Below are 25,324 nucleotides of genomic sequence, written 5' to 3' on the forward strand. Positions count from 1 at the left end.
ACATACTTTGTGTGTGTGGGCAGCAGATGCATTTCAGAGAAGAGACTTGCTTCACACATGCTCTGAAATTTAAGAAAAACTTGTATCTTTTTCTGATAGATCTAGTTAAAAATAATTTAGACCTGTTTTACAGTGGTCATGGTCTGCATATTTTACATTTTGACACTGCTAAAAGTTAACTGAATATTGATTAGAAAACAATGTAGTAGTGAAAATCCATTTATTTTAGCGCAGTTAAAACATTAGAGGGAAATTGAAAGGCATTCCATTTTGAAACTTAACAGTTTAGCAGATATTTCTCAAAAGTGTGTAATATTTTATATGTAACTTCTAGTGTTTGCAAGGCAATTGGAAGAAAAATAAATCCAAATAGAAAGGTCATTATCCTGAACAAAATTATTTGACTTCAGTTTTTTAATGAAGGTCGTTGTTCTTATTTTCTCTACTTCTCTTTTTGCACAGGAAGGAATTACAGGAGCTTCAGAATCTTTGTGGACAAAACACTGAACACAGCACAGCAGGCTGAGGTGATAAAGCAGCTTCAGGCTCTCAATGCTAATACACAAAAAGTACTGAAAGACCAAGAAGATGCTCAAATAACTGAAACAACATTATATCAAAAAGTATGTTACTCTGCTTTATGATCACAGGGTACATTTTAATCTCCATCTGTACAATATTAATGGACAGAGTGATCAAAGCACTTTGTAGTGCTGTATCCTTTAGATCTTTGTATTTTTATTGTTGCAAAAATATGGTTGATTTGCAGAATTTATTGGCTTAATTGCATACCAGCATATATGGCCTCATGCATATATTGAATTGACGAGCCCTAAAAATTAAGATTTTGTTGCATCTGAAGAAAAGTAGGAGTGAATTGCCAAATATATAAATTTCTTCAGGTAATTTTGTGTTATTTGTGTCTTACTGCTTCCTCTCCTGGAGGACAAGAGCTTTCAGTTACCAAGTTCTCCAATTTGTACTTGTAAACAATGTATTTATGTGAATCACAAACAGTTTTAGTGGTTTAAGATAAGAAAATCTGTTTTATCAAAATGAAATGGACAAATGGTTGCTTTAGTGTCTTTTTAATGATTAACTAGTTCAGAAAGTTGAATCTATATTTACACTTGCAGAACAGGTTCACATTTTTGATGACTCTCAGGGAAAACATTAACCCTGAAAAGCTGTCACACTTGCATTACTCAGAACTTCTTTTATGTACCAAGTTATATGACCTGTTAGAAATACAGAAGATATGTTTGCTTCGTTTCTAGAAACATGGATCAGGAAGGAGACAAGAAAGAAATTGTTTATACAATTTTCACACACCTTCTACCATCTTGGAACTACTTTCACAAATTATATACTGCCACTACTTTTTCCCTTTATCATATTACTTAGAGTATTCAATTTGTGATAAAATTGTGAAGCTAGGTCTGAGGCAAGCCACAATCAGTACTGGGTTTCCAAAGATGCTTTTGGTTAGCCTTGTATAGCTCATAGTACCCAACACGTACTTGTATACTCAATGCTGTACTGTGTAATAAAGTTTGCATTACAAATTTTGTGGAATTATAAATTTTGTGGAATACCAGCATGAGAGCTATTCTATATGAAAAGAAAGAAAAAAACCTCCACCCTACAAAGCTTTACAGTTTACTACTATTGACTGCAGTGGCAATAGACATTAAATCTCTTATACATTCCAATAGTAGCCCAGTCAAGTAACAGGTGGATTTTCATCAAAGTTGTTTAGTACGTTTACAAGGCAGCATAAGTCTACCTGTTTGGGGCAAGACAAATTAAATTATGGAATGAAAAAAGAAGAGGGAATGTAGGTATAAGGACATTGTGTTTGCTTATTTTTCATTCTCCTTTCAGTGCTTCTGAAGGTGTTAAGTGGATCCTTTGAGTCATGTGAAAAAAGAAAAAGGAAGAGGTGGCACAAGTGAAGATATGAAATGCCTTTACTGCTATTTATAAGACCACATTCCTCCAGTCCAGCTCTGCAACATATGAAAGAAAATAAAACTGGTTTTTCATAAGACTGTTTTAAAGCATGACAAACTCTTTATAAAGGTGATTTTACCTTGCATAGTAGTGATTTTGCCGGTATTTCTTCCATTTGTAAAAGAGTTTAACCCATCCTATGAAAAAATAATTACTTAAGTAATATGTCAAAGTTAATGGGTGTATTGTATACAATACAGGACCAAACCACTTTTAATCTGATTCAAAATTCAGGATTGCTTCAGAAATCTGATTCATAGTTCTTGGCCTGTCTTAGGCAGGACTTAAAGCTTCATTATACATCAAGAATAGTGCAGTTTTGAAGAAAAGCCCTAATTTTTGAAACCTGCTAAATACTTCCAACTCATAGATGATCGTAAGTATTGCTGGTTTGAAGATACTGAATTCAGTAGTGTTTCAACATGAAGGAGTAGGGTTTGCCTCTTAAACCAGCAAGAGCAACTCAAATATGCTGAAAAATTACTATTGTGGAACTGCTAAGTTGCGTTTTTGGAAAATATCTGATGCAATTTAAAAAATGTTCTTTTTTAAAAAATAATCATAATATGTAAAAAATAACTACAATTTGAAAGGAAGTAAAGAAAAAAAAGTGACATTTCCCTAAGTCAGAGTGGTATAAAGCTAATAATGTTGGTGTCAGATTGAGCTGAGAACTGTGGAAGGGAAAACAAATTTCTTTATCATGACAGTCTTGTTCTGTATTTCTGATCAGAACTGTAAAAGACTCCCAACTGTAATTGCTGCTTCAAAGTAACATGCATTTTTTAAATCACAAGAAACATGGTCCTACTGAAGTCACAGCAGACATTTGGAAAACTCAGTATCTATAGAAATAATACAAATGCCTTAATTTTTCCCTTGAATGAGAAAGGAAGCTATTGCAGACAAATGTGTGTTCTGTTTGTCTTCCCTACATTAATAATATGCAGGCTGGAACAGCTAGATAAGGATGTGTCAGATGTTCCATAAGGACAGTCACAAAGGAATACTTTCCTACTGCCTCAGATGGCATTGAGCCTATCAGCGTGTACATCCTGTAATATATCTGGGCCCTTACAGCGAGATCAGTGACCTCTCCGTTAGTGGTCAGATATGCAGTATATGCCATAGCTCAGGCACTGTGGTTGGCTCACATCTTCCAAGTTCATGTTAATAGTCTACCATTTAGAAGAACAGATCTTTGTGCTGATGTTAATGAGTAATATGAAACAGTGGACTGAAAAAAAAAAACCTTTTGTAATAAACCTGACCAAGGTCATAAATCTGCACTGGATTATGTGTAAATCCACTGAGGACCACAAATTCTTTTCAAAGTCTAGCTGTAATGAGCAATATGTGAAGATCTGTAATCTGTTTTATCGTTGCTTTGACTTCACATCCTACTTTTTTTTTCTGTAAGTACAAATTTTAAAGTTGCTGTATTCTACAATAACCCCTTTACATTACAGCTTTTATGGAAACAAATTGTTATCTATTTCATGTTGCAGTTTTAGTTCAAATTCTCAAGGATAGAGAATATTTTTCTAAAATGTATAGCATCTGTTTTAGTGATCCCAAGTGCTCTGGGGACTTCACTCCTGTGTTGGATTTAATGAAACTCCATAGATTTGTCCTACCAACAATTTCAAGGTGGAGAGACTTCAATCAATACTAGGGATAATAAGGCAATTGGAGATTCTGAAGTCCTTAGCCAGTTTATCACAGTTTTCTGAAATTTACAATTTAAGGCCTTTGTTTTTGTAACTTGGTACTTTTGCTTCATCTGATGTGGCCTTTAGGATCTATGTTAATCACACTGATTAGAAGTCTTTCAATGGAAGGCCTTTTTAGTGGAGCAGAAATACCGTAATTTGTCATTCGACAGGAAATGGTAATTCATGTCCTAGAACTCAGCTCTCAAATAGAGAATACTGATGACAATGGTATAGTGCATGTTTGTGATGAAGGAAAGCATTGTTGTTAGATTTTTGGTGTAATTAGAAAACACAGTAAGAGTTTTCAATTATGAGGCATTGCAGAAGTCCGCATCAAGTGCACCAACAAGTAGATAAAAATCGGAAAGTGGCAGATACACTACGAGATGTTAATTTTGTATCTGTAGTTGCCTTTGCTAGTCCTTCTCCTCATGTCAGTGTGTAGAGATAGTTTGCTTTCTTTCAAGCCTGGGAAATTGTAATCAGAAAATTAAGTTACTGTGTTTACCATATTCAGATTAAATTTTACCATGTCCACTATTTTTTGTAACTTCGACAACTTAAGCATATTTATTTTTAGGTACACAGCATAAAATACACAAAATAAAACTTAAATCCATATAGATCTGTAAATGGTTGTAACTGCACATTTTCACTCATATTGGAATGAAAAGCGTAAGTTCTTTCACCCATGGTAAGGGAAATTATCTGTCCAGTCAAATATGCTGAAGCCCACATCAATAATAAGTAAATCATCCTTTTCATAGCCTACTTTGTGCAATTTGTGAGGAACTCAAATCTTCAGCAGATTCACACACTTCAGTTCAAGCTCAGATTCTGTTTTCTATTGTTGGGAAGTGTTTTCATTGGGTTTGTTTTTGATTCTTGTGTACCAAACACCAGTACAGTTGGTCACGTGCTAGCAAGTAGATTTTGGCATCAGATGTGCTTGTAGGCTAAAGCTGAAGAAATCCTGGGTAGTCTCGGTTCTTTTAGGGAGATGTTAATTTGCATACCCACAGGTGATGATTTTCATGTTTGAAAAACCCTGTACTGATAGTCTTAGCCTGATAGTTCCTGTGTCTAATGGTGTAGGTTGGTATCTGCAGAATATTCGAGTACTTGGGGAAAAACAAAATGAATAATCTATAAATAAAATATAATGAAACATTGTGGAAGTCTGAGGTGCCACTTCACTTTCACCCTGGAGTTTCTCCAGCTGATTTCTGCCCTTGTTCTTTTCAAGTTCTCATAAACAGCATGGATTGTAACATGGATTTCTGCAATGCTGTGGTAATAATTTCCATTATAGTTTTACTGTGTCTTAATTTAGACTACCTATTTTTTAATTTCTGTGATTATGTTCAGAATTAATGTATATTTGGATTCATAAATGACTGGACGTGGCACTTAGTACTGTGGCATTGTTGACATGAGGGGTTTTGGCCATCTTGATGATCTTGAAGGGCTTTTCCGACTCAGATCTCTGTAATACACATTTTTAGGGAGTGAGCATGTAGGTGAAATATTTAATGTAGGAGAATATTTGTTTTACACCCAGTACACATATATGGTTACTGTTACATTTTACTGTTACATTTTACTGTTACAATTTTGAAGGAAGTCTTCCAAATGGCCCCACTCTCTGCTTTAGTTGATACCATAGAAAAGTTCATGACAGCATTAACTAAATGTCTTTTGGATTATGGAACTGGACATATTTTCTGTCCAGCTGTTAGCTGGCATGTAGTGCACAGGAGCCATCTAAACCTAGTTTAAAATAAATCCTGCATGCTTGTGTACTGATAGTATTGGTCATTTGTTTCAGCTATTTCACTCTGCAGGTTTTTTTCCAGTTGCACTGTGACTCTCAATAACATACCATACAATAAATAGCATGGGTTAATTGTTTACTAGGTTTTGTTGGAATTCTTCAGCTTTCCTTGGTCTGATCTAGGTTAATTTTGCCATTTAAGGTATGTCAGTACTTCCTCATCCCACTGTTACCAGGCTGTTAAATGTTCTATCATATTTGAGCAGGCATTAGGGTTCTATCTTTTGGTTCTGGAATTCCTGGCTTTGGTTTGGTATTTAGGTCATTTGATGGCATTACATTTTCTAAGTAACTCTTCAAAGGTGTACCAAAAAGGTGTTTTCTGGTGAAATCAGGTAAATCAATATAGAAAATTGTTAGGATAGCTGAGAAATATGGAACCCTATATTTTTTTGTAATTCAAACAAGTTAACCCTCCTGACTGATGACTAATGCTCTTGTGTCATACAGACCAAATTTATTAGTGTAGTGATTTCAGATACTTTTAATATTTTCTCTTTTGTTAAATACCTTCACCTGTAACAATCTGTTCTTCCCATCAGAGTAATGACAGCTCTAACACTAGAAGGAGATTCTAGCATTAGAAAGATTCCCAAAGTCCAGTCAGTGCAACAGGTTTGGCAGAGCTGTCTTGTGTTGCTTCCTGATGATTTTTTCCTTCAAATACCATCATAAAATGTTATAAATAATTATTTTAAATATTTTCCTCTTTATTTCTATCTTGTAAACATTTTTAGTAACTTTTTTGGGAATTAAAAGTTTATTGAATAAATCTCTTGTCCTGTTGACATTTAGGTGATGTATAGTTATTCACATCTGTACAGTCAAGATCCCTTCATTTTTTTCTGTGAAACTTGCTAGTTCTGAGATAAATAATTTACACTGGTTTTGTCTTTCTTTTGGATATTTTATGCAATGTTCCATCTGTAGTCTGACCTCCATTTTGCATTATTTGTCTACACCTGACTCTCTCTATTGTGATGGTAGACCTGTTTCACTGTGCTGTGCAATTCTCTGTATTTTGCAAGGTGCTTACTGCAATGTGATTAAGTGTGGTGCCTCTTCTAAAACAGGGTCATAAATGAGCAGTAAATCCCAAAATAATTCAGTCTGGAGTTTAGGCATTTATTTAATCCACAAAACAGTAAAAGAATAGATGGGTAGCCAAATAGAAATTTGGAAGCTGTTCCAGTTATCTGTGGACAATAGATGAAACTATTTCTTTTCATACAGAGAATTTTAAAATTTCTAATGTTAAGTTCCTTAAAAAAAGAATCTGAGTCCTATTAAATATACATTGGTGTAATTTAAAATAGATATATAAACTTAGTGTAGAAAGATGAATGGCGGCAGCGTGGTTTTTTGCACATAGATTTTAGCTAGTTTTATAGTTGAAATATATGTGTTTTGTGTTTTAGTACTGTTTTCAAAGCAGGAAGGGTTGGAAAACTTTATGCAAGTCAAAAGACATGCTATTTGTCTTGTCCTGACAAATGCTGACTACCAAAAATACCCATTAGCTACATTATGGGATGTGGCTTGCCAACTATGAAAAAGCATCATAATTTTGATGTTCTCCATTCATCTTACTAGGGTGCTACCTTTCAGATACTATAATTACCACCACTTAAGTACTGCTAGTCGTAAGACCAGCAAATTGTCAAACTAGTATGATCTAGCTAATGAGCTTATACAGTTATAGCTGGAAGTAACTTTGTCTTGATTTTCCATTTGGAAGAGCATTGCCTAAAAATGGATGATTTTTGATAAATGAACTGTTTATTTTCCTGTGAGATACTTACAGATTTCCATAAGAAATTGGCTAACTTGCATTTCCAGAGATGACGTAAGCATTCTTAAATAAAAAAGAAAGATTCAGTAGACTCAAAAATTTCAATGCAAATGTTTAATGACTTAGAGTCATTTGAATTATCAATCTGTCTGGACTTTGAATTAATTTGCCTGAGAGACATGATCTCTGATCTGCCTTGGAAATAGGCAAGAAGTAATTTACTTCATCTTAAGTGGATTTTGAGAGCCCATGGAAGTGGAAAATGATAGGAAGAAGGAAAGGGGAGAGATGATTGTTTCCAAATTTCTCAGAAAATGTTAGGTAGACAGTTTGCCACTTGAGAAGTTGTGATTGTTTTTCAAATGCTTTAACTTGTAAGTGATGTAAGCAGATGAGAGAAAGCATTGTGTAATTTAACTAAAACTGACAACAAAGAGTAAAATAGTGTTTTTACAAGTAAGATAACTGGTGTCAAATCCTTGAGCTTATAAACATTATTAGTATATGTGGAAATTCTGATATTCATATTTAATTCAGGGGTTTTTTGATTGAATGGCAGAGATGGGTCTTCCAAAGAGAACAGTTACCTGCAGGTGAACATACATGCCTTCTATAGGTCATTTAATGGTAGAATGGTCAGAGGCAATATTGTTTGTTTTGAGAAAAAAAGACAATCAAAGGAATGCAGCACTGAAATGGAGAAAGGAATGTATGGTTAGGTAGTAAAGCCACAGTCATGTATTTCCTTCATAATCTGTGCTATTGTTTGTTCAAGTTAAAGTTTCTTTTCCAAACTGTTATTTATTTATTTTTTAACAATTGAAATTTAATTAGTGTTCAGATGCTTAAATTGAAAAAGAAGGGTAAAAATGGAGGGATGTGTTGATTATTAACTTCTTCAAGAATAAGAGATCTTGTTTTTCTCAGATGGCACGTACAGGTATTTATTTATTGTTTGTTTTAGAAATTCTTTGTGTACATGGAATATATACGATATTCTGGTTTCAGAAAGAACAGTTGAACAACAGCCAGGGATAAGAGTTTACAATATAATCTCTAGAGTTTATATTTAATGTAGAAAAAATTCCCATAGAATAATTAAACAACCATTTTACACTTCATACAAAATGCAGTAGGCATTAGATTCACTGTATTTCCATCCAAACTATATTTAAAATGTTACTTTTAAAAGTTTAAACTACTCCATAAAAGAAAAGGATGGTATTTGGTATTCTTGCTCCTTTAATTTAATTCCTTGGATGGATACTTTAATTTTTTTTTTTTTTTGCCTGTTCTCAGTAAGGGGTTTTCTTTCCCTCGTGTATTTTCTGTATTTTATATAAACTGTTAAAGAAGTAAAATCAATTCTGATTTTTAGATGGCCATTTCTACTGATAAATGCTATTAAAAAAGCAACTGAAACTGATAATATTCTACTGTGAGCTGTGTTTTTCTGGAAAACTTATTTCAAACTTAAAGTTTGAGTGATTGTTGCAATGACTATTTTAAAACGTATAGAACTTGACAGAAGGCAGAAGGACAAGTTTGAAAAAAATTGTTACAATGTAAAAAAGAAAGTGATCTTTGTGGATACGTTACTTCAATTATACTTTCTGTGTTTATATGGTTATCTACACCGAAGTTATTTTTAATCCTGTTATTTCTCTTTTCCCCTCTCATAGCTTTATAACAAGCTGACTTCATGTTTTGAAACTGTTAAAACAAGTGAAATTCAACTGCAGCAAAGCTGTGCCTCTCTTCAGGATCAATTACTGGGAAAAGATAAAAGCATTTGTCAGTTGCAAGAGCAACTTCAGGAGTCACATAATGCTTTGAATGCAGTACAGAATTCTTTGCAAAAATATCGAGTACAGGTGAGTGCTCTTCTAAGAATATTTAAAGTTGCTTCTTCATTTAAATTAAGCTTCTATACCAGAGAGTTTTAAAAGAAATTGCAGTTTGGCTTTTTTTTTTTTTAAAGAAACCCATGCAACTATCCTGCTGCAGTAATGTAAAATTTCTACTGTTGCTAATCAAAGTTATTTCACAATTAAATCTACCTTGGGGGGGAAAAGAAGAGTAATGGTATCCCTATTCAACAAGACTCTTATTTATATTCTCTAAAACGACACAAAAAATAAAAAGCCAAAGTGATACTGAAAGCAAATTCACTGAACAAATTGTGAAGTTTCTGAATTTTCTCTGTGAAAACGAAACATTCTTTCTGATTTGTTACAGTTTCCCTGACCATGCAACTAAATTTGAGATCATAGATCTAAAGAAAAATTTATGGTGGGAGAAACATTTGTCTAAAAATGTCGAAGCTTTAGTGTGCCATTTGGAACTACTACAATGAACTCATCCATTGCACTAGCAGACCTACAACTTTACAAATGTGTCAGATCTTACCCGTGACATTTTCCAAAGGCCATTTTATGACTTAAAGGAGTCTGAAAGGCTTTGAAATTATCCACCCACAGTGGTTTTCTAAACTCTATTGCTTAGTTTGTTCCATAGGTAAGTCAGTGAGGTGTACTTGTGTTTCAGTTTCACTAGCACTCTTTCCCTTGATTAAGTAGAGAAGGGAAATTAGTTAAGGTAATAATAGTTGTTAAATATAAAACTTTGCTTAGCATGGTGAGGAAAGGTAGATTTGTAATCAAGGATGATTGTTATAGTTTCAGAACCTTTCCTGGCATTTCCCCATCCACACAGAGTTTGGGCACAAACGCCCAAAATCCCACTACTAGCTAACAAAAACTGGGCAATGGCTGTGCATTCCAACCTAATGACTGGGGGAGATGAGGTGGGAAAGGGAGAGGTTTCTTCCTGGTGCTGGATGCACTTCTCTGCTCCGGCTGTGGTGTGGGCAAGAACCCTGTTTTGCTGGGCTGGTGGAAGTAGCTTGGAGGGAATTCCTCTGGCTCAGTGTTATGGGTTTGGCCGGATGGGCCTAAATTTAGGTTTTAAAAGTTCGGCTAGGCCTGGGAATTGTCAGCTGACTTGAGCTGGACTGAGCTAGCTAACAGCTGACTTCTTCTGGCCAATAATATTGTATTCCATACCATATTGCATCATCTCAAAAGGGGTAAGAGCTGGTGTGTGGGAGTGGCTTAGGCAGTTGCTTCACAACTGTGGTCCCAGCAAGACACTCTACTGTCCCAGGAGGGATGGGGAGGCCCAAGCCCGGAGTACCAGCTTACCATCATGTTATCTTAGGGAAGTAAAATGTTTGTTCTTAGCTTTTCTCTCTGCTTAAGTCTGTCTCTGAAGAATTGACTTCTCTAGAATGATTTGTAGTTAAAATGGCAGACTTTTGGGAAGTGGGAAATTATTTCTTGTTATACGTAACTTGTGTAAGTGTGTGTTATATTATAGTATCCTCTTAATTTTCTCTTTTCTGCATAAATACATGTAGTTAGTTTCAGCATAAACCTGCTTTGAGGGTTTTTCTTCCTCTCCCTCTTCTTTTTCCCTTAGCTGGTTGGGGGGAGGAGGAACCCTTTTCACCCTGTCCTGGACAGTTGGTGTTTTGCCAGCTCAATTTAGGACAGATAATTGGTGCATTGGCCGGGAAAACGAAGGACACTAGCAAGTGTCCCAGGAGGTTGGCAGGGTTCCCGGGAGCATTGTTATAGAAACATTCCTTGATATCTGCATTGCTTGGGTACATCTAATATAAACAATGTTCTCTTGCTACTGGATACTCGTTTCATTCCTTGTACTGACTGTTTTTGTGAGTTCAGACAGCTCAACTCGTACCTGCTGTGAATGTAGCCACTGCAAGGAGATGCCTTACAGCCACAGCAAGCTCTTTCTCTCCTGCCTCACCTCAACAGAGAGCAAACCCCAAGCGTGAGTCACATGGTGAATTGTCGTCCTTCCTGTGTGACCAGGGGAAAGGCATGAGGAGGTGGGACAGTGCATCTACTTCTGTGCTTGAAGTCCAGATATGGAAATCAAAACGTAAGAAAGCCAGTATAAAAGTTGTCCACATGTTGAAGCAGAAATCCCAGAACAGAGCCAAGAACCACAATTAAGCCGCCCTGCCTCCAGCTGAGAGGAGAACGACCAAGTCTACTGGACATTGCCAATGCGTTCTTCTCCATTCCTCTGGCACCAGCGTGCAGGCCACAGTTTGCTTTCACCTGGAGGGGCGTGCAGTACACCTGGAACCGATTGCCCCAGGGGTGGAAACACAGTCCAGCCATTTGTCATGGGCTGATCCAGGCCACACTGGAGAAGGGTGAGGCCCCAGAACACATTCAGTATATTGATGATGTCATTGTTTGGGGAGACTCAGCAGAAGAAGTCTTCGAAAAAGGATGAAAGATTATTCAGATTCTCCTCAAAGCTGGTTTTGCCATCAAAAAGAGCAAGGTCAAGGGACCTGCCAGAGAGATTCAGTTCCTTGGGGTGAAATGGCAAGATGGACATCGCCAGATTCCAACCGACGTCATCAATAAGATTGTAGCAATGGCTCCACCGACTAACAAGAAAGAGACCCAAGCGTTTCTGGGAGCCATTGGCTTCTGGCGAATGCACATCCCAGAGTACAGCCAGATCGTGAGCCCTCTCTATTTTGTGACCCGTAAAAAGAACATTTTCCAATGGGGTCCTGAACAACAACAGGCTTTCAAGCAGATCAAGCAAGAAATCACACATGCCGTGGCTCTTGGACCAGTCAGGACGGAACCAGATGTGAAGAATGTACTTTATTCCACAGCTGGAGATAAAGGTCCCTCCTGGAGCCTCTGGCAAAAGGTGCCTGGTGAGACACGAGGGCGACCACTTGGTTTCTGGAGCCGAAGCTACAAAGGGTCTGAGGCCAATTACACCCCTATGGAGAAGGAAATCCTAGCGGCATATGAAGGCATACGAGCAGCCTCAGAGGTAATTGGTACTGAAGCCCAGCTTTTCCTGGCACCTCGACTACCAGTGTTAAGCTGGATGTTTAAGGGAAAAGTGCCCCCTACACACCATGCCACCGATGCCACGTGGAGCAAGTGGATTGCTTTGATTACACAACGTGTTCCAATTGGGAGCTCGAATCGCCCTGGAATTCTAGAAATTATAACCAATTGGCCTGAAGGTGGGAACTTCAGCCTGGCAGATGAAGAAGAGGAAGAGTCAGTGAGTCGAGCTGAAGAAGCTCCACCATATAATCAGCTGCCAGATGAAGAGACGCGCTATGCCCTTTTCACTGATGGTTCTTGCCGTATCATAGGGAGGAGCCGGAAGTGGAGAGCAGCTGTGTGGAACCCCATCCAGCGGGTGGCAGAAGCCACTGAGGGGAAAGGCGAATCCAGTCAGTTCGCAGAACTCAAAGCTGTCCAATTGGCCCTAGACATTGCAGAAAGAGAAGGATGGCCAAGGCTCTACTTGTACACCGACTCATGGATGATAACAAATGCCCTGTGGGGATGGCTAGACCGGTGGGAGAAGATGAATTGGAGGCGTAGAGGGAAGCCCATCTGGGCTGCAGATCTGTGGCAAGACATTGCTGCCAGAGTAAAGAAATTGAACGTGAGAGTCCGCCATGTAGATGCCCATGTGCCCAAAGGTCGAGCTAACGAGGAACAAGATAATAACAGACAGGCAGACCGAGCTGCACAGATTGAGGTGTCACAAGTAGACCTCAATTGGCAGCAAAAGGGAGAATTGTTCCTAGCTCAATGGGCCCATGATGCTTCAGGCCATCAAGGCCGGGACGCAACCTATAAATGGGCAAGAGACCGAGGGGTGGATTTAACCATGGACACTATTTCCCAGGTTATCCGCGATTGTGAAACCTGTGCTGCCATTAACCAGGCAAAAAGATTGAAGCCCCTTTGGTATGGTGGACGCTGGGACAAGTATAAATACGGAGAGGCCTGGCAGGTTGACTACAGCACATTACCACAGACTAGCCAAGGTAAGCGCTATGTGCTTACCATGGTGGAAGCGACCACCGGATGGTTAGAGACATATTCAGTACCACATGCAACAGCCCGGAATACTATCTTGGGCCTTGAGAAACAGGTCTTGTGGAGGCATGGCACTCCAGATCACATTGAGTCAGATAATGGGACTCATTTCAAGAACAATCTAGTGGCCACTTGGGCACGGGAGCATGGTATTGAATGGGTATATCACATTCCATATCATGCACCTGCTGCTGGAAAGGTTGAAAGGTGCAATGGACTGTTAAAAACAACTCTGAAGGCACTACGTGGAGGAACCTTCAAGAACTGGGATAAGCATTTTGCCAAGGCCACCTGGTTAGTTAACACCAGAGGCTCTGTCAATCGAGCTGGTCCTGCCCAAGCAGAATCCCTCCACAGGGTAGATGGAGACAAAGTTCCAACGATTCACTTGAGAGGCATGTTAGGGAAATCTGTCTGGATTACCCCTCCCTCGGGCCAAGACAAACCCATTCATGGGATTGTTTTTGCCCAAGGGTCCGGAAACACCTGGTGGGTAATGAGGAAAGATGGTGAGATCCAGTGTGTGCCCCAAGGCAATCTAGCCTTGGGGAAGAACTCATTATGTGCTTTGAGTTGTGTTTTGCAGGAAACCAGACACGAGATGAGAAAAACCCAGACAAAGCCGGTACTGGTATCCCATGATGTCCAAAGATAAGGCAGCCCTAAACTGTGGACTAGGCCTCAACTTGAAACTGTGACTCTAACCAAAAGGCAAAGGAGTAAAGCTGAACTGATGATGGTGTTGATCCTTGATGGCAAGACATCTGCCTCGAAGGACCACATATGGACTATATATATATGTGTGGGATATAAGCAAATGCAATAATACAAAGATTGCGTGGAAAGACCAGTGTGGAAGAAGGGGTGGAGAATGTAATGGTTTACCCCCATGGCTTTCTCAGTAACCATTGTATCTAAGGAAGTTACAAGTATTCCACACATGTCTTCCAGGTAGCAGAGGGAGAGTGGTTTTTGTTGTTGCTTCCCCTCCTTGGCTGAGGAGCTGGAGGGAGGTGGTTGAAATCTGGTCCCTCTGGTCCCTGGTGGTTCTCCTGTCCTGGGTGAGATTGTTTCATTCTTGTTCCCTTTCCTTGAGGTTTTCAATTGTGTTTGTTTTGATTCATTCGGTTTCTTTAGGTTGGGTTGGTGTCTTCCCTATTTTCTGGCTAATCAATCCCCAAAACCGAAAAGAAACGCACTCTAAAGAAACTGAACTGAATAAAAAGAATAAATTATATTTACTAACATTTACAAACCACACTGTATACACAATACATAGGATCCCACCCCCCAGGGGAGAGGGGAAGGGAGAACAGGGGATTGGTTACACTCAGCCCGTGCAACTCTGGGTGCCCAGTGCTTTGAAACGAGAGTATCACCACTACCTGGATTTTGATGCAGACTTTCATGAAGGCCAACAGCATCTGCATAGGAGCTGCTAAACCCTACCTTCGTCCCACCATGCTTCAGACAAATGATGGAAAAAGGGTCTCTACACTGCCAATGGGAGGGGTTTTGGCCTGTCCCTTGTGACTACCATTTTTTCCTGTGTGAGTTTTTTGGAGCCCTTTTCCCCAGTCCTGTTTTTGTTTGACTGGAGCACCAGCGTGACTTTGGTGGCTGCAGCCTCCCAAGGCGTGACAGGGTTCCCCTCTGTCCGTAAATAGAACTGCAGCGAAGGGACAGAGATAGAACTTGGTCTGAAAGTTTTGATTAAGGTGTTACTGTTTGTTCTGTCCTTGTTTTGGTGTTTTACATATGTGTATATATATATATATATATATATATATATATATATATATATATATGTCTGTGTGTGTGTGTGTCTGTGTGTGTATATATACATACATTTGTAGTTAAGAACAATTATCCTTTTTCTATAAATTTTCTGATTAAGTATATTAATTTCAAAGTTTGTGGTGGTTTTTGGAAAGAGGCTCCCTGCCTAGTCCATATAGACTAGTTTTTCTTCTAAACTAGGACAATTATTTACATAAGCCCAAAGGAATTTGGATATTAAAAGAACATACAGTGTTTAGTTCCTCAAAGTTTGTGTAAATTGTAATCTGCTGTAAACCAGAAAAACTATAGGTTGCACTGTCTTCTGGATGTGTTCTGATAGTCATTTCATAATTAATGTTTTAACTTTTATTAGTTTTAAGGTTCTTAACCTATACTTAAGTTCCACTTAATCTAATGATGTGACAATTTTGTTTCACCAATGATAAAAGACATTCTTTTAAATATTGTGGAGTGTTTACTTCTTATTGTATTCCACACCTCTTTCTGAGTCTTGAAATCTAGGGGTCTTTTTCTGTTAGAAGATTCTAGTGATTTTTTTTGAAACATTATAAATATAAAACTAGTCTTCACATAACTTTGGATCATAGTTTTTGATTCTCACGCCCTCTTTCTGAATACATCATTCAACTTTCATCATCTTGCATTGCTCTGAGGAGTTCTTTGTGGTTTATTTTGTTGTATGATTTTTTTTAATCTTAAAAGCTTTAATTATGACTCTGAATTATATATTTTGAAGCTAACAATGTCTTAGTTTTCTTTGTGAAACCATTTTTGAATGATTTCCTCTATCTACAACATGTGTATTGCCAAATCTGGATTTTGTGTGACAGTTTACTAGTTGCTTGCCCCCATACCCTTGTGATACCCCGCCTGGAGTGCTGTGTACAGTTCTCCTGTCCCCACTATAACCAAGGTCATTGAACTTGAAGCAAGAAGGGACATGAAGTTGATAAGAGGACTATAGTACCTCCACTAGAAAGACAGATTGAGGAAGTTGGGGCTGTTCAGCCTGGAGAAGAGGTTGTGTGGAGACCGCATGGCAACCTTTGAGTACCTGCAGGGAAGGCAGAGAGGGACTGTTCATCAGGAGCTGCAGTGACAGATCAAGGAGTAACGGGTACCAATTGAAAGAGGGGAAATTTAAGTTAGATACTAGGAAGCAATTCTTTACTTTGAGGATGGTGAGACACTGGAACAGGTTGCCCAGGGAGGTTGTGGTTGCCTCATCCATGGCAGTGTTCAAAGCTACGTTGGATATGGTGGTGGGAGGTCTTCCTGTGTTTCTTGAACATGTGGGACACCATAGGTGACTCTTTCCCACTGAGTAAACTAAGGATTTATTGCTATTACTTACTTCTCATAATTAAAACAATTCTGTAGCTGTATGATTTTTTTCTCCCCTGAAAATACAGCAGGTAAGTTTCTTTAGGAGTTCCTAGTAGGGCGCTTTCCTGAAATCCATTTCAAAAACAAGTAGACAGTTTGACTCAGATCAATTTTGGTTACTTCTTTAAAGAACTTCAGGAAGTTTCTGAGGCTGAAAGTAAGACTATCTTAAAAGCTAACGACATTCTGCAACTGGTGATGAACTTCATACTTGATCTCCTGGGGATATTTTAAATGAATCACATCCAGTGTGGGCACATTGTTACTATTTTGTTGATTTGTTCCATGTCTTCTCCCAACAGTGTCTGAACTTGAAGTGCTTTCACCAGTATGCTCAATGTGGACTAAGATCCAAATGTGAAACAGTCTTAAATTACTTAGTGGTGAACATGGGTGTAAATAATTATTTTCTTATTACCTTTTGTTGGCTTCTTGCCATATTTCATAGAGAATTTTCTTTTTTGTTAGTGAATGTAGGTTCAGTCAGAACTTCTGCAGAATTACATTAGTTGAACGTTCATGTGATCTGTCATGAATTCAATCAGATTTTTACCAATGCTAGTGTAGAAGACAAAGGAGGAAGCAAAAGTAGGCAACTTGTGATAATGTATGTAATATAGTAAGCTAAATGCAATATATGAACCTTCATTTTTCAGTCAATTAATCTTAAATCAGGCTGTGATGGGACCAATTATTAATGTTACTGAGGCAGCCTCATAGGGAGGGAAATGTCTTTTGTTAGCATCCATAGCTACTTGGTTTGTATGAGAGCCGAGATGTTAAAGCAGTATGTGGTTAACATGCTTAATATTTTCTGTTGATGAACATTCTTACATTCTGTTATAACAAGTATCATAAGTTTTGTTGATATGCAATCTTCCTCTGGTTGAAAAGCTGGAGTATGCTTACTGGGAATATATCATAATGCTCATCGTTGGCTGCATTTTGATGACAGACATATTTCCCATCACTGACTTGACTATCTTCTATAAATTTTAGAAAGGCCGTGGTTATTGGGTGGTTCCACAGCTGAGATTCCTGCAGGGTAAAAAACAAAATTACCTATCACTCCTTCTCTGAACTGTTAGACAACGAGAATTCTGGTCATTTGTGAAATTCTGAAGTCAAACATGATTAAGAGGAGCCTTCTAAAACGCATTCTGCTGTCTCTTGACATCAGAACAGAATGGATTTGGAAGTAAGGCTTAATTAATAGGACACCAAAGCAATGTGGACACATAGTTTTCCTATTACCATTCTTTGAAAAAATCCTTTCAAAAAAAGAAGTTCATTTAAATGCAATTTTATTTCTTCTATAAAATACTGATTTCTTGAGCATATTCGGATTCTTGACTTCTTGAAAGTTCATCCAGTGGGACATGCCAACATTGACAGCACTAACGTATCTCCCTCAGACACTCAATAGCTAGGAAGATTATACTACAATGTTGCATATATTAACAGAGACTTAGTGGATTTGAACTTTTCTTGCTGTTAAGATTACATTTTAGACAAGAAAAAACTAGTTTTATATTATTTGCTTTACTAGCAAGAATATGTCTGTTTTCTTTCATTAAAGGTAAAATATAACTTTTTAAAATAGTATAATCTTAATCTAGTCAGTGTAGCATTTGTGTTGTTGAGGGAAAACTTTTGCTTCATTTCATTTTGACTATTCTGCTAATGTGTGTGATGAAGAATTTGAATCTTCTTTACAATAAATTTCTATTTACATCTTTTAATTTGTGCATTCAGCAGCTATCACATACCTTGTCTCTGATCAGAAGGGCTAGTTACCTTTCAATTTGGAAGTTATTTTAGTTTGATCTATGCTTAGGTTACACAGTTAAAAAAAATTATATGGTTTTAAAGATATAAGCTTGTGGGGCTTGATTAATTTCATCTCATGTAATTGTAGTTTGGGGTCTGTTTCTTTCCTGGTGTTCATTTTTAGCTCTAAAATGTATACCATACCTTTAGTCATACAGATAGTATGACATAACTGTTACCCATGTGAATAGTAAATATTTAAATGTATTTGCTGAATTGAATCAGCAATTTCTGCCTTGACTCCTACATTTTATACAGATGTGTGCAGACATCAAAGACAGTATTAAGAAGTGATACTTGATCAAAGAACAGTAATTAAAAGACATGTAATTTTTTTATTTGTCACTGTGACATCTGGCACATATGGGCATTCTACCTAATTCAGAATTGCTTGCACTTGCTTCTCATTATGAAGTTTCCACAAATGTCTGGAATAGAAAATACCGATTAAACAATGAAGTAGAAATGGCACATAGATGTAACTTCAGATTAGGGATAAAAACCCCAAATTGATTTGTAACTAAAAGAAAAATTTAGATTCATGTGAGAAATACATAAAGAAAATATGTCAAGAAAAACTGTGTCTATTATTGCAACGTAAAAATCTATCAAGTCTTATTTTCAGTGTACGACTTTTTTTAACATTACTATTTCTGTGATTTCAGTGTAGTAGGCTTCTATAGCAGTCTTTAAAATACTGGTTTTGACTGAAATATAAATGGTAAAATAAACTTAGCTAGACAGGGTAATTTTAGTTATTTATAGCAATTCTAGATTTAGTATTGCACGGCAAATTTTTGAAGTCCATGTTTGAGGCTTAATTTTTTATTTTTTGTTAATTATACAGCCTAAAATGAGCCAGATATCCTATTCAAAGTGCAGTGCTGTAAATTTCATTTTTTAACTTGTGGTCATTTCCGTTACTGAAACTAATTCCTAATGAAATGCTTTATCAGTTAAAATTGTTTTTACTTTACTCTTAGAAAACTTATTTAATTGATTTTCAATAAAAGTTTCTTTCCTCTATAGATTAAAACTTGACTGAAATATCTTTGAATTTTTTAGAAATACTCAATTTATTAAAAAAGACCTTAAAATCATCACAAAGATTCAAAATGTAATTTTTATAAGCAACTTAAAAATACTATAGTAAAAAGGTATTTGTGTAGGATGAGATGAAGTCATAGTGAACATTAGAGCTGTGTAAACTGCAGCACACTGAGGATAGCAAAAGATTTTATTACTGTTTGCTTGAAGGCTCAGCCTTTAAAAGAAGTAATATAGAACTGAAACTGACCAATTTACATGACACAACCTTACGTATGAGCATAGAACTTTATATATGAGTAAATAATTAGTCTTTAATGCTGGAAAATACCAATAACATTTTTCAAAGGATTGCATTCCCTTAATTACAAACTCTCTGTTATTTTGAAATTGTTGCCCTTATAATAAAAGGAGGTATAGATTAAAGTTTGTAAAGTTGAATTTTTTCTGGCTATAAATAGGTAATAGAGAAGTACTGGGATTTTCTAGTGTTTGAAATTCATAGATAATTTTAAATTCACATTTGCAACAACATGTGATCTTCAATATTAGTGATGTCATTTTAATTTTTGCACATTTTTGGTAGCAAATTAATTATGGTAGCTTACAGCTAAACACTTAAAAAAAACCCAACTACTATGAGTATGAGTCTGGTTGTTTCTCACTCAAAGCAGCAATAATAATTTGTTACTTTCCAAATGTTTTTCCTTATACTAATGGGTTGTGAAACTACTTTTACAATGTCATGTATACATGTCTTTTAAACAGGATGAAAAAGAGAAAATGCAGATTTTTTTTTTTAGGTGTTATTATTTTTCTACAAAGTCTTTGTATTTGAGCTGCACGTAGAGAAGACTGTATACTCAGTGACTCTTGTCCTCAGAAGAGTTGTGTGGAGTTACAGCTTGCCTAATAGAGTCTGTGAAGTCATTGTTGCTATTGGGATCACTGTATACTAGCACTTGATCACCATAAAATGTGATTTCAGTTACATCTGGGTGTGTTTAGCTATGACAATTTGAGACTCCACCTGCAATATTGTGGGTGTGCCAGGATGGAGGCATATGTTGTCTATAAAATAAGGAATGGTGGTTTTCTGCGGCTTTTGAAATTATTCTTTAAAAAAGAAAAAAATACAGTGTACTTTAGGAAGGTACTGTAAGTTTTGTAAACTAATCTATGTGCTGTTCTAGAGTGTTAAAAAGACAGAAGGGAAAAACCCACCAGTTTTGAAATAGATCAATTTGCATTTAGTTTAGTTTGACATTCCCTATATTTGTTTTCAATGTACAATAATCAAAAAGGACCAAAAATGTGGGTTTGTAATGCAAAGAGCAACTCAACTTTAAGTACTCTGTAGTGGCACTATTCATGCTGCTACAATAAAACTTAAGAACGTTTAGTGATTTTTTTTCCCCTACAATTATTCAAAATTACATTACCCTTACTGAAAACTGAATGGCTTTTAGTGGATTAATTAAACTGTAGCTGGTTTGCCATCTGGGTGCTGCCTGTTTAGCTGCTTTCTCACAGAAAGATTGTTCAGTGATTAAAGTTTTTTTTTTTTTTGGTAAGACAGTTTCCAGACAGTAATGTCTAAAATAGAAATGATATATGCATTATTAATTGTTATCAGGTTAAATTTTGGGTTATGAAGAGGAAACAACTTGGATGCTTCTTTTCAATTTTTAGTTTCTTTCTGTTTATCCCCATGTACTCACACAACCCCCTCATTCTGTGTTGCAAAATGCCCAGGCTTTTAAAATATAAAATGTGTTTATAAATGTACAAGAAAATAATTATATTTTAGAGCAAGATCACCCATGACATTATGTTGGAGTCCAGGGTATACGCTAGATGCAGAAAAGAAAAAAAAAAGGGAAAGGGGGAATTAACTAAATCTGAGTTTTATGGCTCAAGTGGTTTCATTAAATTAGAGTGCTGTGTGCTACTGTTCATTAATGAACTTGTGCCATATGCTTTAACTGTTCTGGTCAATAGCTGATAAAGAAAGGCTTGTGTTTAAAAAAAAATGGATAAAAATATCTTTGTGATGGGCTTTTATCAAAGGACTTACTTTGAATTCAGTAACTACTACTGAGGCAATATGGCTCGCAATTTGCGACCCAAAGGTAGTCATACATTATTGGAATACAGCCTACTGCGCTTCACATTACACAGATGTGAAGGCCTGATTATAGCTGCTTCATAATTAACAGTGATCCGATTTGTTTTGTGGCATAAATGGTGCATGTGTAGAACATTAGCCATGGCACTCTCATTCAAATTCAACTCAAGGGCTCAGCGGCAGGCGGGTCACGAGCTTCAGGGAGTAGAAGCACAAGCTTCTCCATATGTTCTTGCTGCATCTTACTATGGCTATGAGTGCAAGATAAGTTCCCTAAAGAACCTAATCGTGTTCTGTAATTACAGCGCGGCTTTCTGCTGGCTAGAAATGAGGGAGAAGCTAAAACACTCCCTCATCAGATAATTTGTAAATTACTTTACATGGCGGATGCCTAACTCAGTTGGTTTTCAACTGCTGAAATTATAAATAATTGTAACAGATGTGGCAATATGGCTGGCCTCCAATAAATGAGGCCCTTGATAATTTGGCCGACCCTTTGACAGGCCAATTTAATAAAATGTGAACAAAATCTTCTTGCTAATAATTTATCATCCTTTTTCCCAATAGAATAAATTTAATTACCCTAGCAGTTAACAAGGTCACACCCAGATGCCAAACTCGGCTACAGTTTTGATAATGCAATCAGGAATTGAGAGGTGATGACAGCGTTGTTGTTTTTTTCATTACCTGGCTTCACATAAACACAGGTGGCGTAGCTTTCTTGTCAGTTTTTAATAATTACAGGCTATTATGGAATGCATAGTTAGCAGATTGAAAACCACACTTTAGTGAATTTATTTGAGTATGATTGAGGTTCTAATGTACAGAGATGATAATGCATAACAAGCACAGTCCCTAGTTTACACCATTAGTGCACAGGTTTGATTTTTATTTGTGATAATAGTGTAATAGTTCAACAGACAACAAAGTTGCTATTTTTGGAGCTGCCTCATCATCAGCTGAAGGTTTACATTTTTTGCTTTCTAGTATTGAATGTGTAACTTGGAAAAATGCTTTTTTAAACTTATAACTTAAAATTCTAATGCATGCGTATATACACTTAGATATATACACACATATCTAAAGAGATCTTAAAATCTTGGAAGAAAGGCTGTCTGCATTTTGGTGTATTTGGTCAGGTAAAATCTTCTGGTAACTAATAAGCTCTTTGAAAACTAGGATTTTAGAGAGGATGCCATAAGAGTTCTTAGGAAAAAAAAAGGAAAAGAAAAGAAAGAAAAAAGAAAAGAAAAGAAAAAAAGAAAAGGAAAGAAAAGGAAAAAAGAAAAGAAAAAAGAAAAGAAAAGAAAAGAAAAGAAAAGAAAAGAAAAGAAAAGAAAAGAAAAGAAAAGAAAAGAAAAGGAAAAAGAAAAGAAAAGAAAAGGAAAAAAGAAAAGAAGAAAAGAAAAGAAAAGAAAAGAAAAGAAAAGAAAAGAAAAGAAAAGAAAAGAAAAGAAAAGATAAAAGAAAAGAAAAGGAAAGAAAAGGAAAAAAGAAAAGAAAAGAGAAAAGAAAGAAAAAAGAAATTTTATCTAATTGAAACTTTTAAGCCACTGTTTTTAAAATTTGCTTCAAAGAATATAAAGATATTTTAACCAATATTTCATTGAGCTTCTCCTGTGTTATATTTTATTTCAAGTGTGTATTAATTGTAATGGATTAGAGTAAATAGTACTGATGTTTTCAATTTGCTGAATCATTGCTTGTTGTATTCTGATCAGTTTTATGGAAAAAATGCCCAATTTTATTGTGCACTTGCCAGTCCAACAAGTACAAAAGGAAATGAGTGGCTGCTTCAACAAAAAGGCTTAATGAAATCTGGCCTTGTCTTCACACTTCCAGTGATGATTTGTCTAAAAGTTTTTCCTGACTAAAATTTTTTTTCTTATCTGATATTTGCATATTTTTCCCAATAATTTGAAGTATTAATTTTATACCAGGAGGTCTAATTTCCCTGATGAATAAAATAAATCATTCATACCTAATTTGCAGAATCTTTCTAATGCAGTGGCCACATGGTCTTCAGAAAGGAATCACATCCTCATTTCACCTCGCTGTTCTTCTCTCTAAAGTAATCAGTGTGTTCTTTTTCATATGAATTTCACCTGAATTTTTCATGTGAATTTTGGAGGCTGCCAAAGGTAAATGTAATGAGGGTAAATGGATGGTGGAAACCCTTTCTCTGGCTTTTAGCACCTTTTGGCAGCTCATGGTGATTTGTGAAATCAAGGTCTCGCTGGGTAAGTTGCAGAAAGGAGTTTGCAAAGGGTGCTGTGGTGAGCATTGCCTCTGACTCAGCTGCCCAGCTGTCTAACTCAGTACGAGAATAAGGAGAAACCTTATTTCTCATATATAAACTGCTTTTGAACATTTCATACATTGTGGCTTTTGGTGGCATATGGCACTAGATTCCTGGAATTTTGACAACAGGAAAACTTGTGGGTATGGGTCATGGCCTAATTGGGTACTGTAGGTCAAAATACTGTACAGTATTCTGATAGACTTGTACACTGGTCTTCTAGTCTGAGCTGTATGTCTAAATTCTGTTGTGTTGCTGAAGATTTTAGTATTTACTAAACCATAGTGTGCCTCTTGGCTGGTTTGTGGTTGAAGCAGAGTGAGCTTGCACCTATGAACAGAACACCTGTCCAGGCTCTTTTTGTCTTCTCCTAGCCCATGGTGTTGGCACTGTGCAGTTAGTGTTAGCACAGTTTTGTGCTGAGGAGCTGATGCGATCAGAAGTATACAGGAGGCTCTTAGTTCTGAAGCTCTTAGATATCCATTCGTTTGGTACCTTCACTCTTGTGTGTTCAGGATTGTCATCCAGAATAGAAGTGGATGGAGCATGGCTCTGTTTTCTCCATGTTTTATGTACTGTTTGTGATAGCTGACAGCAGTGGTATTGGATTCCCTTCCCTAAGTACAGTGGGTGGTTCCCCACATGGTACAGCTTTGTGGCAAAGATGGTGGTTATCCTTAATCTTGATTAATGGGTCCAGGAACATCAGCTGAGTCTCACTGTGAAAAGATGTGTAAGAGTAGTGAGAGATTTGCTTGGTAGAAATACTTTCTTGATTATATTTTGTTTAAAACATAGATAAGCCTCTGACATTTACTTGGAATATATGTTTTGCATGTAAGTTAAGTTTCAATATCACAACAGACACATGATCTTTCATAAAATGGTGTATGATATAAACTGATCTTGTTCTGTGAAAGAAGAAACTATTACTCTCTTAAGCTAGGCCCTGTACTATAGGTACAGTCTAATCTAAGATCCTTAAACCTCAAAGAAACCTATACTCAGCATATAGATGGATAGACTATGAAGAGGGTCAACATTACGTGTACACTGAAATGATTGTCTCATAGGAATTACAGGTTTTGGACACAGGATTCAGAATAGCCTTTAGGAAATGAACCCTCTTGGAATTCTTTGTTGAAGGGAGTTACTATTTCAGTTCATAAGATCAAAGACCTACAATGATAATTCTGAGGTAGAAGCTGTTGAAGAATGTGGTGCTGCCCCTTGGCTTGTAGTTTTCTATACTGCAGATTTCTGACCCTTACTATGAAACTGGACTCCATTCTTCATACAGATGTTGAATGTTGAACTCTTTATGTAGTCTTGACACCCATTATTCTGCCCTTTTCCCTGATAGTGTTAGGATTTTTATAGTTCAAATTATTTGCCATTTTGACCTTACTAATTGTAATATATCCCTTAGTTCTTAAATTACAAATTAGAGTTCAGATGTAAAAAAGTGAAAAAAGTGAAAAACCAAGAAAGGGCCACATCTCTTTCTGAGA

The 25,324-nt window shown here is 36.7% G+C and overlaps 1 protein-coding gene across 1 annotated transcript in view; it reads left to right on the forward strand.

The window, feature by feature from the left end:
- CNTLN (centlein) overlaps positions 1-25,324 on the forward strand; it is a 200,530-nt gene that overhangs the window by 61,069 nt on the left and 114,137 nt on the right. The window contains 3 exon segments of the mRNA XM_071581574.1: positions 463-513; positions 515-623; positions 9,037-9,228. Coding sequence (XP_071437675.1) covers positions 463-513; positions 515-623; positions 9,037-9,228 — 352 coding nt within the window.

Source organism: Pithys albifrons, chromosome Z, assembly GCF_047495875.1.
Source record: "Pithys albifrons albifrons isolate INPA30051 chromosome Z, PitAlb_v1, whole genome shotgun sequence".
Taxonomy (NCBI): Eukaryota; Metazoa; Chordata; class Aves; order Passeriformes; family Thamnophilidae; genus Pithys; species Pithys albifrons.